This window comes from Nothobranchius furzeri, chromosome 14, assembly GCF_043380555.1.
Source record: "Nothobranchius furzeri strain GRZ-AD chromosome 14, NfurGRZ-RIMD1, whole genome shotgun sequence".
Classification (NCBI taxonomy): Eukaryota; Metazoa; Chordata; class Actinopteri; order Cyprinodontiformes; family Nothobranchiidae; genus Nothobranchius; species Nothobranchius furzeri.
The window spans coordinates 33,919,040-33,932,425 of NC_091754.1; the positions used below are offsets into that span (position 1 = coordinate 33,919,040).

The 13,386-nt window shown below is 40.6% G+C and overlaps 1 protein-coding gene across 3 annotated transcripts in view; it reads right to left on the minus strand.

Annotated features, from left to right (window-relative positions):
• The window catches only part of man1a2 (mannosidase, alpha, class 1A, member 2), a 210,445-nt gene that overhangs the window by 48,565 nt on the left and 148,494 nt on the right, over positions 1-13,386 (minus strand). For all 3 annotated transcript variants that reach the window (XM_070544080.1, XM_070544081.1, XM_070544082.1), the window contains 3 exons: positions 9,918-10,012; positions 2,833-2,956; positions 1,486-1,579 (listed from right to left, as the gene is read on the minus strand). In XM_070544080.1, the coding sequence (XP_070400181.1) occupies positions 1,486-1,579; positions 2,833-2,956; positions 9,918-10,012 (313 nt within the window). The remainder of the gene's footprint in view (positions 1-1,485; positions 1,580-2,832; positions 2,957-9,917; positions 10,013-13,386) is intronic.

Sequence of the window (13,386 nt, forward strand, 5' to 3'; positions counted from 1 at the left end):
GCAGTGGTATGAATGATGACGCTACCTCCACCCACCGATCATCATCGTACAGGTGAGCCGTAAACAGAATGTTGGCTCTTTATGAAAATCAACAGGGCAGTAGACTAACTTGTTACAGACAACAGAAAGAACACAGGAGCTTCTATGATCTTCATGGTGGCGCAGTTGTTAGCACTGTTGCCTCGCAGCACGAAGGTTGCAGGTTCGAAACTCGGCTGCTGCCTTTCTGCGTGGAGTTGCGTGTTCTCCCCATGCATGCGTGGGTTTCCTCCGGGTACTCAGGTTTCCCCCACAGATCACAACATGCCCTATAGGTTATAAATTGTAAGTCGCTTTGGATAAAAGCGTCTGCCAAATAAATAAACATAAACATCTAGTAACTCATTTATAACGCACATGCAACTCAGTGCAAGAAGACGGCATTTCCTACGCCTCCAAGACGTTCCGAAATTAACTGTTACGGATGTACTTTGCTTTTGGTAAGTTTGGACAAATTCAGCTGTAGAAAAAAAGCCATCTTCTTATTGGTGCACGGCAGAACCAGAAAAGCTGCTGAGATGACTTCCTGTGCTAAAGCGCACTGGCTCCAGTCAGAAACCAATAGAGGAAGTGGAGGGTTTTAAACATGTGACTGGTGGATTGCCTGGACTCCTCCCTTATAACCAGACTGTTTGGTACTATACAGATGAGCAGATTACTTTGAAGCTTTCCTGATGGGTTTCCTCAACTTCCTCATTTAGCCTGATTGTTGTTGGTGGCAATTACAGCCACTGAAGCGCCCGAAACCCCGAAACCCTTCCCCATCCACCTGATCAGGCTTGGTTTTCCAGAAGTGTGTTATGTGTGAGTCCACTTCAACAAAGTGGTAAGCAGCCGAAAGATAATACGGGACTTTAGGACTGAAAGGGTAAAGGTGTAAATCATCTTGTTACAGGAGCCCAATCCAAAGAATAGCAAGAATCACGTTTTAGTGAAGTTTTAAAGCAAAAGCTTTTTATTGTTCTCCATTTCTTTCACTAAAGAAGGAAAACTTTTGAACTAGTCACTTGTAATGAAACAAAATCTCCCAAAAAAGTTATAAAAATGTCTGCCTGTCGCTGGCTGAGTGACTTCGCTCTGAGCTGCTCATTTCTCCAGGCCAACTGCCAGACGTCATCAATACAGTAGGAGTACGGCTTCCCCTGTTCCAATCTTCCTCTGCTTGATTCAGTTTGCTCTCATTAACTGGGATCCATCGTCCTCTACGTCCTCTCCTCACATGGAGCTAATCTCTCTCCTCATCTTTGCTCCACTTCTGAGTGAATAATCATCTCAGGCTAACAGCAGCTCCATGCTTCACCCAGCATGCAGGGATTGTAATAACAACACTGGTAGCGTTTATGTCCTCTGGGGGGTCTGTCCCAAAATTGACTCATAAATTCAGAACAACCTTAAATGGTAAAACCAACGTAGAAGATAAGGCACAGAAGGCAGTGGGGTACTTACGTTGGCCCCAGCGGCCTGTGCGAGGGTTTAGGTAGTTTGGGTAGAGCCCGTTGGGTCGGTCCATTTTGGCTAGCAGCTTCCGGATGTGCATCACCTGAGAAGAACACCAGTATCAAGAGTTTTAATCAATCTGGAAGACTTAATCTTTTATTCAATATATAAATAAATGCTCTTTATTTATAGGTTTTTATTTTCCCCTACTCGTTTTTTTTCCTACTCGGTGAAGAGCAGGTAAAGCTAATTTGACTGTAATGGTTCATTTTAGGGTCTCAGTCATCTAGAGAAGGGTAATTATAACTTATTTATGTTTTAAATATATTTGGATTATCATCTGAGGAGTTTTATAAATTAAAAACAGCTGTTAAAACATAGAGATCACGGTCTTAAAGCTACAATGGCAAATCTGCAAAACAAACTAGCTTAAAACACTTTCTCACACCTCTTAACAATGTTCCAACATAGAATAGGATAAAATGGCTGTAAATGCTTTGAGGAGATAAAAAAATTCTAAGACAATGAAGTGGTTCTCTTAACATTTGGACCATCCAGTTGTCGGTCCCATTGAACCACAACACTTCTCTGGGTCCTCCACTCATTACACACCACTGGTGTGAGAGGTTCTCCACTCAATAACAGAGAGGGAGAAACAGCCGGCTGCTACCACCTTAGGACAAACATACCAGACACCGTTTGAAGTCATGGACAACAAAAGATGCTTGGACCTAGGAGAAAACGTCTGGTGTTTAGCGCTATCTCTGTTACTGTGGCAATGCGCGTTCCAGTTTCAGGGTGTGGTCTGGGGTGATAGCCAATGGGAGGGGTGAGAGTTCTGTGCTCAAAAGCTAGCTTGTTTTGCAGATTTATCATTGCAGCTTAAATGCTCAGTTTTCATCCAGTCATTCAATTAGAAAAAAAGGTAAAGCTTAATTAAAATCAGTGGATCTCCTTACTGCCACTGAATGAAATGGAAAGACCCCTCCACCTGTCTCCTAAGGACAGAAGGCCGTCTCCCAGAAGAGACGGCAACATTAGCATTCGCCAGCAGAACAACAGATTAACACAACAAAATTAAAAACCACCCAGAGGAGACGACTAAGCCCAACCTACTGATTAAACCTTGGTGCTTATCTGTGTGAATTCATAAAATTCCTCAAACGAGAAGAAAAATGGCTTCTAGAAGAAAAAAAATATTATTTGAATAAATAAAATTGTTTTAATCTACTAGAAGATTGTAGGTATCTGAGAGGATATGTTACAGAACAGCAGCCATATATGTCAGCATGTCAAACAGCAGTGTGGAAACTAAACAAAACCCACAAACACGCACACACACAAACGTGCGCTCACCTTCTGGTAGTACACAGGGTTTCCCGTCAAGTAGGTGAGGTGAACAAACTCCATGTGGAGAGTCCCAAACTCAGCCAGGATGCTGCTGCCTGCTGAAGCCCAGCCCCAGTTACGACCAACACCGCTGGAGACGGACAGATGAGAGAAAAAAACAGAAAGAAAATTTCACCGAAGCAAAAATACATCTGAGTGTCAGAGCTGTTCCTCAGACTTGTTAAAAAGCTTTGAGGTTGCCTAAAGCCTGCTGCACATGAGAGCAGGCTGCTGAGCGCTCAGCAGATACCTTGCTGTGTGTGCCTAATTTTCACTGAGTTTTCTGCCTCACCAGAGGTCTCGTTTATCAAACATTGCATAGAATCCTTACTAAAACCGTACTTAAGCTCAGCAAAAAAAAAAGGACTTACGCCAAGTAGGTTTGTGACATATACAACATGGAGTACGCACGGCTGCACGCAATCTCTGCTTCATAAATCAGAGACTAACGAGAATGTTTATCAGCTGCATTTTAGTCACATCCCGCCCTCACCACGTCCACTTACTGCCATAAATGATCAATGCAAAGTGCCTTGTGGATCTCATGCATATACATAAGCCGGCTTGTTGCAGCATTTCGATCCCGACCGCAGATCAAGGAAGCGTTATTTCACAAGCAGAAGTTGAAGTACTTGCGGGTGAGGTGGAGAAATGAAAGGAAGTGCTTTTGCAAAACAAATAAGAGAAAATCCACGGAGTGGCACAGCGTTGCTGAAGCCGTCAATGTTGTTAGTTCTTCAGAGATCTGTGGCAGATATAAAAAAAATGGTCCAATCGGGATTCGATCCCCATACTCCCGGGTGAAAGTCACGCAGGCTAACCAGTCAGCCAAATGGAGATCTCCCTTGTCCAAGTAGCCAGGGCACATGATCAATCAGGTCATAGTGACAGGACACAGACGCATGACATTCTGTCTCAATCTGTGCCCCTAATGATATTCTGCATTCCGTATTCTGCGCTTCAGGCTGTGTGTGTATGTGCGTGCGCGTGTGGGTGTGTTGGGGGGGGGTGTCTTGTTCTAAAACGAAGCAGTACAAGTGATAATGCTGCAGGATTTCATAATTTTATCCTTCTCAGCAGCAGCACTGCAGGTGCTCTCCACGTCCAAAATGTGCGTAAGCCAGGTCCTTAGTCAACTTAAAGTTGCGCACATTTTCCGCTAAGTTTTCTTTCATAAATCCCAAAGTTTGCGTGGAAAGTTGCTAACGCAGTTTTCCGACCCCGTTTTGTGCGTAAGCAAGCCTAGATAAATGAGGCTAGATGCTGAGGTGAAAATCAAACCGATTTGATATTCTTCACCTCACGGGGGGTAAAACGTCACCGTGTGCGCCCAACGTGAGCTGCCGGCTGAGCGGAAATATTCTACTGACCAATCAAAGCCATTGGCCAAAAAAAAGTGCACTGTGTTTTAAAGAAGAATAAATAAATAAACAAACAGTAAAACCCTAGAAAGGCAAAAAAAAAAAAAATTCATAATTTTCGTAGACAAATAATAGACGAAAACAAAAATTGACAGAAATGAAAATCCAAAGATTGGATAACCGAAAAAAGAACCAATCAGAGTCTGGATCTGGTCGCGGTTTAAACAAGCTACCGCTAACCGGACATCGATGCCGGCAACGGTTTATGTCTAAAAGGAGAAAATGTCCACAGCTGGGAGGAAGAGCATTAGATGTGAAGATCTGAAAACAATTTGATTGGTGAATACACATCAGCTGTTTTCCTGTCATGTTTACAAATATTACTGCACATCATACAGATTTGTTTACTTTAACTTCTGAGAGAAAATTTTAAACTGTCTGTGCTCATTTTGGTATTTTACATTAAATATTGTTAACAATTATAAATTTTGAGTTTCATTGATCCAAAGTGTGAAATGTGAATTTCTCATATTTCTTTACGGTTTCAAGTAGGTGTGGTTAATACTTCCTTTACAGAAGTACATGTACTTCAGTTGACTAAAATAGGACTCAAATTCAAATAAATTGGAAGACTGAATAGTGACTAAACGACTAAGTCCAAGACAAAGACCTGAATACAGCAGGATTGAGGTCTCACACAGAGGTCGGTGCTTAGCAACTGTTCACTAGATTTAGAGGACCACTGGTTTTAAAGGTTTATTCATAAATCCAGGATCAACAGGGCATCAGGTGACCTGAGGTTTCCAAGAGTACAAGTTAACACTTTTCTGCAGCTGCTCAAAGAAAAACAAAAGCTCTATTTATTAAAACCACTTCTTTCAGTTTGAAATTTGAGTGCAGCTGAAGAGGACATACAATGAAAAAGGTGTTTATTGTTCTGTACATAGTGTGTTCACACCCACGCAGCTTGGTGGAGAGCTCTAATCAGGCCGAATATGTGAAAAGGCCTAAGTGGGAGGACTTTGGATGTGCTGGAGTTCTTATCGCCGAGACAGAAATATCTGACATCACAGCAGCGTGGAGAACTTGGGAGAGTAATCAGGAACCAAACATTACACTCTTTGAGGCTTTGGTCTTTCACATGAGTTAAAGAAAAACCTCTCACACCAAAGGTATCAACAGGAATCTTTTGGTGTACGTTTAAAGGCAGGTCAAACGTTATCATGAATTTGCTGCACGTTTAATAGGAAATCAGAGTTACTGAAGCATTTCATCACCAGGACAATTGATGAGTTAGAATGGACCCTGTGGTTTTTATACCAGACCTTAATGCTCATGCATTAATGGTAACATATGTTGTAAGATCCAGTACTGATCTACTTGTTGGCCTCCCCCATAGTATGTCAGTTGAGGGCTTCTGGTGGAGCCCATCACCCTTTCGGGGGAGCTGGGCTCCCCCTAGCTCCCCTGTGATTCAAACCCTTGATGTAGAGTTGGTGACTATTTTTATAGATAAGCTGGTCTTTAAAAATATAAACATGAACAAACGGCATGACACAAGAACAATAATTCTAAAACAAAGTGTTTTACCTTTGTTGGCCGACTAAAGGTGAGCGTTCACAAACAAGAGGCACCTGCAGAGCTGTAATCACAACGTAGTGAAATGGACTTAAGGTGCAATACATTTTTCATTGCCTCTAGACGGTGCCCTCTGAGAAAAACTCCAGATCTCCAACTGTAGTGTGTATAATCATAGCTTTTATTAAAGTATTTACCAAACTTTGTTTCTGCTGGTACTTTTAGTCATTTTGCCTCATCGCCCATCACCGAAAGGCAGTAGGTGGACAATCACAATGAGAGATCCATTTGCTTACTGCAGTTTTACTGCGACAGTCACTCCTGAGTGCCACAAACACAAAAAAGATTTTCTTTTTCCCTCATGAGTTTACAACTACTTCTCTCGTATCACACCAATGTACTCGGTGTTTACTGTGTCAAGCAGAATTGGTGTTTGCTTTTGTTTTTTACAGTTCCGTTGACAGCCCTCATATGTAATTTTTATTTCCACCCATGGACGTAATTTTCACTTTAGAAGTGGGGGGGACACGTGTGTGTGTGTGTGTGTGTGTGGGGGGGGGGTGTCTTTACAGTATGTTCTAATGGGAAACAGGCTTCAACACAAATGGTTGTTTTCTGCTTGGTCCTAGAGCTCAACCAGTGCCAATTTAATATAAAGTATTGGTAAAAAGTGCAGGGGTGAAAACTTGACTTTGGAGAAAGTGGGGGGGACATGTCCCCCCTGTCCCCCCCCAAAATTACGTCCATGTTTCCACCCAAATCTGGGAGGCTAGCACCCCAGTGCCACCTTTGGATGAGCCACCGCATGTTTATAAACCTGTAGAGAGCATAAATGCATCTAGCCTGCCTCTTCTTGCCAAGATATTCTCTATTGCAGGGGTCCCCAACAAGTGGCTTGCGAGCTACCAGCAGCAAGTTGTTCCCATTTTCCATAATATCTGATCTAAAATGAGCATTTTGTGAAAACAAAAGAAAAATCAGATTTTTGCAAGAATCTTTCGACAAACGTGCAAGTCTGTATTACTGGCAATAAGCAGTCATTGTAGGGGTTACAGCACTAATCCCCATTTCTGTCAACTTTGATAGCAGCGGGTGCTGACGCAGACGTGCAGAAGACGGGGCGAGTTGTACAGTTATGCAGACCTGGTTTGGGTTTAAAGAGTCTGATGTTGAACAGAAAAACATCCTCAGTAAAATAATCTGGGTGAAGGTAAAGTCCTATCTGCGGTAACAGCACATTAATGCAAATTAAATGTGTTTGTTTCTGAACACATGATGAAGACAGGCTTCCAAACTCTCTGGACATCTCCTGTGATTTAGTGTCAACAAATTTCCCTCAACGGTTTCAACTGATTCTCCCATTTAGTAATAAAATACGATTTTTAAATTGCTCTCTTTCTTCTCCGTGTTGCATAGCCATCAGAACCGCGGATCAGCTGATCCAGAGGCTGAGAAAAAGGATAAACCTCCAATCTTATTCTAATATTGTCAACAAAAAATGCAATAAAGCACAATTTTACCTGCAGTTATTCACTAGTGAAGCACAACTTAACTTTCATGACGAAAAAAATAAACATAAACAATTATTCAAAGAATCTAGAAAGCAGGAAGAAATGTTATTTCTGTTTTTACACTTTTTCTTACTTCAGTTCAAACTATTTATATTTTTGTCACATTTAGCTTGTATTTTATTTGAAATATCTACAGCTTCATTCATTTAAAGTGTAGTTTTTACCATTAATCTCTCGAAATATCCATCAAAATGTTGTAGTAAATGAATTAAAAGAAGCCCAGTTGATGAAAAATATTGGCAGTTTCATAACGTACAGCCATAAAAATCTGTTCTAAAATACATGGGAGTGGGTCTAAAGCCCAATCTCAATACTCGCACTGTGCCCTGTGGTATTCAGCAAAGTGCACTTGGAGAAAGTGCGCAGTAGGGTTCGAGGGCATGGTACACAAGTGTGCAAATAATAGCCGAATTGAGACAGGGAGCATTGAGTCATCGATCGCAACGTGTGCCGGGATGCTGGTGGCTGTTAAACTTTTTTCTAAAACCTTTATAAACAACTTTCCAACAAACAACAAAGCAATAATTTGAAATAAATTTAACTTCATTGCTGCGTTGTCGAAAACATTCAGAGCATCAAATAATCATCCTAAAATGAACTAATTTCATTAGAAAATGCATATTGTCAGAAAAGGAACTTGAGCCTTTTCTCCGGCAGCAATGACTTGTGGGTAATACCCTTGCCCGAGGTCCGCATCGCTGCAGACTTGGGTGAAGTGCAGATTAAGGGTGCAATGGGGGCGTGGTCAACTTCCACACTTGAGTATCGGGACACCCTAAGCACTCGCACCCCTGGCCGGGAATGCGTAGAAGAAGGGCGCAAGGGTGCAAGTGCGAGTATTGAGACTGGGCCCAAATCGCTGGGTGACGCCATATAGGATGCCATGTTTCCTTCTACAGAAGCCCGTGAGGACAGAACACATTTACTGATTCGTAACAAATGGTTACAAAACTTTCACCATAAATAAACGTTGTTGTGTTACACATTTACCTCTTCACTCGTTGCCAGCGATGAAAGGGAATCTGATGTTCTTGTTATTTTGCTGGAGGTTGTGACCCCAGGGATTTTTGACCCTAATGGCCATCCGTTGGTAAGGTGTTACTTGAACACAAAAGTAGTGCTTGCTTGCAATGATTTAGGTATGCACTGCCCCCTATTGCCAGGGAATCTACACACTGTCACTTTAATGAGAATTTTAGTGTAACATGTTTGGAAAAAGAATCATAACAATTATTTGAGAGGTTTTTTATTAAATGTCATTTAAAGAATATTAAATGTTCTTTAAATTTATGCCACTGGAAATTTTAGTTCATTTATGTCAAAATAGCTGAACTCTATGAAAAACTGACATTACTGCTTAGGCTCTGGGCAGGGCACGGGGTCAGGAGCAGGTTAGCTGTTCATTTGAGAACAGAGTTACGTAACTGATACATCATAGACATAAAATCTCATCATTCACAGGAAGTAGATTCGTATTTCTTTTTCTGAAAATGTCTAGACTAGTTAAAAAACAAAATATGTTTTATTTTGTCTAGTTTGAGTTTCAAAACAGGAATGTCACTATTTTCTTTTAAATACAGAGAAATAAAAAATGCATGTTATTATGGTGCATAGCATTTTTTTAACATCATAAGCATATTCACACATGGAAAGTATCAATGTGTATACATTGTATGGCAGTAGCTCTTCTGTACTTTCATTGTGTAAAAGTAGCTCTTGGTCTCCAAAACGTCAGGAGACCCCCGGTCTATTGTGTTTGCAGGTGAAACAGGAAATAGCATGTGGTGCAAAAGTTCATTTATGTCACTAAATCAACCTAAAGCGAGATATTTCAAACTTTTATTTCAAATTTTTTAAAAAGCACACACACACACACACACACACACACACACACACACACACACACACCTCACAATGTCACAAACATTAAAATGGTTTGACAAACTCTTCCCTCAAACTCACTCCTAATAATAGGGGCGACGGTGGCACTGGAGTTAAGTGCTCGCCCCGTAAGCAGAAGGTTGCAGGTTCGAGCCCCGCTCAGTCTGTCGCTGTCGTTGTGTCCTTGGGCAAGACACTTAACCCACGTTGCCTGCTGGTGGTGGTCAGAGGGACTGGTGGCGCCTGTGCTCGGCAGCATCGCCTCTGTCAGTGCGCCCCAGGGCAGCTGTGGCTACATCGTAGCTCATCCCCACCAGTGTGTGAATGTGTGTGTGAATGGATGAATGACTGGTTGTGTTGTAAAGCGCCTTAGGGGGTTCCAGGACTCTAGAAGGTGCTATATCAAATACAGACCACAGGCCATTTACCATTTAATACAACAGAATGGTAAACAGGGTTCATGTTTTCTGAACTTAGAAAATGTGCTTGATGCTTTAAATAGTTTAGCCGTAATCACATTACAAAAAGCTTAGTCTTTTTGGCAGATAAACAAACATTTTCAGAGCCAGCTGTTGACGCTCGGATGATAAATCAGGCTGCAGGTAAATATATTTATTGTGTTAGGGATGAAAGGGTGTGTTCTCTGGGAGGTGTCGCTGACCTTTTAAGGTTGACCATCGCCCAGGGGATCCCAGTAGGAGTGTTAAAGGCAGGAATGAGTTTCTCAGCCAGCTGAACTGCCTTCAGTTTGAACATCTGGAAACACAGAGAGGGGAAGATGGACGGTTAACTTAAAAACTTTTTTATTGCATTCACTTCAGTTTTTCTCAGGCCATCAACTTTTGCTGCTTAAAATGGAGAAGAAGAATAAAACACCTGACGGCAAATAGAGCGAGCAGGAAGACAGGAGACCACTAATGGACGGCCATAGACTTTCAGATTTATAGTGAAAATAACCTAATATGTGCAAAGACTGTTATAAACCAGGCTGGAGCCATATCAAGTTGTTACGAATATTAGAGAGGTCTACATGAAAAGGCCAGAGGTCAGACTGAGCCCAGAAAAGACAAAAACACTTGTTATGGAAAAGTTTATGTCTATTAATTCTTGATCATGGACTAAATCAACTGAATGTAAATGTATTGCTCTATGCCTCTCTGCATGCTCACTTACTCACTTACACACACACACACACACACACACACACACACACACACACACACACACACACACACACACACACACACACACACACACACACACACACACACACACACACACACACACACACACACTCTTGTCTCACTCATACACACACTGACTCTCTGTCTCACACAATGACCTCACTCCCATTCTCATCTTTCTGTTTAAATAAAGTCTGTGACCGGATGTTCGGGGCATTAGCCTTAGGCACCTTGCCACAGTTATAACTGTTTGACTTGCTGTTCATTGTCCCCTTCTCTCTTCACTACAGGAAATGGGTTATTGATAAACATATTGATAAAATCCATGACAACACTGCAGAGCTGGATTTATTTGATTAGAGTCTAAATGTAAACTGTGAGGATGTGTTTGTTCTGAGATTAGATGACTTGGGTAACTTCCTGAACTTCAAACCAATAAAGACTGTGAAAATGTGCTGCAGGCACGTGAATCAGAGAGAAAGGTGAACAGAGGCTGAACAAGCTACCGACATATTCTCAGATGTGTGGAAGCAGCTGAAGGACGATGGTTGCTTCACAAAGACAAAGCAGGAAAAGGTCTTAGTGGAATCGTTCTGAACATCTCAGACTATATTAGAAGTGGAAGGCAAAACAAAATCACAGCCTGCTTGTAAAGAGTAATGTGACAAAAATGATTATATCATGCAAAATACAGTTTTCGGAGCTTTTGACCAGGTTTTGAAATACACCCCAAAGCAATTTTTGGCTTCACACGAACATTTTCCAGTCTCAGCATCTTCTTCCCTTAAGCTCCGCAAAGATTTGCTGAGCTACTAGACAACCCTGGATGGTGTTGTTGCTACGTCATCTTTGCCCCGCTCCACCCCAACAAGTTGATCTCGAGTCCGGATCCCTCCTCCCCTGGACTGTAAATGCAAAACGTGTAGCTAGCAGAGTTTAATCTCCATTGTTGTGTAGCAGTGTTTTTTTTTTCTTATCTAGTCTGCACTTTACATAATGCCTAGAACCCAAAAATGGATTTGTGTCTGCGAGAGGTACAAAATCAATCCAAAGCCCTTTTTAGGACACACATCATTCCAGCAAATCAGCATAATACTGCCGCCATGGTCTGTCTTATGAGAGCGCCGTGACGGCATGGCAATGTGGTGTAACGGAATGAAATGACTGTTTCCCCCTCTCCTCTGACACAGGACAAGTCTGCATGAGATATGGCCTCAAGGTCTCATGCAGTCATTATAAACTGCTTCTTTCCAGCTCAACAGAAGAATGAAGAATGGACTCTCCTTTTAATAAATCAAAGAACTCTATTTTAATAAAGCTAATCAAACAAAGTGTTAGTCAATAATAAGATGCAACCAATTTGTGAAATCAAAATATTAATTACTTTGTTATTATCCTATAGAATATAATAAGTAACACGACTTTAAATGTTTCCACCAGGACTGATCTCACGTAGCGTTAAAAGACATGACACATTGCTTTCACTGATCCAATCAGAATCTGCCAGATGGTTTTGGTGGTGTTTGGTAAATCTGTAAACTTTTCATTCGACCATAAACCAAAACATCCGAAGTATAAAACTATGCCCACGTCATCTTTAACGCCAGTTCAAAGTGTTCTAGAGAAGTTGTCGGAGTGGCCAATCCGTAACGTTTCTCCTTCAACCAAAAGAACCAACGACAAGCTGGATAAAATCTGTTGCTGTTCCAACTGCTGCAACGGTTCCTTTCAGAATAAAAGCTGAACCAGGTTTGGATCTCACTAGACGCCAACAAAATTGTCAAAATGATCTAATAAATATAGTGGAAGAATTTTTTGTAAGCGTCGGCCCCTCATTAGCAAATGAGATAGCAGTCCCACCTGATGCAGATACTTTTAATAATCTGATAAATAGCAATATCAACTCAATGTTTCTACATGAGATAAGTGAGACTGATGTTGTAAATACAGTAAGAAAATTTAAAAACAAAAAATCCACAGATATAAATGAAATTGATATGAGAATTATAAAAGAAGTTATATTCTCTATTGTGAGACCATTGACATATATATATATATAACCTATCACTACATAAAGGCAATTTTCCTAAAACTATGAAGATAACAATAGTGATCTCAATATTTAAAACTGGAAATAAGCATTGTATGGAAAACTATAGGCCAATAGCAATTATTCCACAATTTTCAAAAATACTCGAGAAATTATTTGTGAACCAGCTAGACGTATATATTACTAAAAATAAATTATTAAGAGACAGTCAATATGGATTTAGAAAAAACAGAACCACTACCTATGCGATAATGCAGATGGTAGAAGAAATAGCCCAAGCAAGTGAAAGCGAAGAACTCTCTATTAGCATATTTGTTGATTTAAAGAAGGCTTTTGACACCACTGACCACAGGAGATTATTGAAAAAGAGGGAAAATTATGGCCTACGAGGTATAGCGAAGTCCTGGATAGAGAGTTACTTCAAAGACAGACAACAGTATGTAAAATTTAAAGATATAAAATCTGGATTTAGAGAAATAAGTTGTGGAGTTCCATAAGGGTCAGTAATAGGTCCTATATTATTTACTTTATATATAAATGACATATGTAACGTGACAGATTTTTTCTAATTTATAATGTTTGCAGATGATACAAATTTAGTTTGTTCAGGTAAAGATGTAAAAGAACTTTTAAAGAAGGCCGAAAAAGAGTTAAATATCCTCAAATCTTGGTTTGATGTAAATGAACTATCACTGAATATAAAAAAACTAAATTTATGATCTTTGGAAATAAGAAGGTAAAAAAAGGGGACTTTAAATTAACAATTTCAGATACTGAAATTGAAAGAGTGTCTGAAATAAAATTTCTTGGTGTTGTGATTGACTCTAACTTATCTTGGAAGTAGGGCTGGGCGATATGACGATTTTAGACCGTTTTACGATCTACACATCTGACGG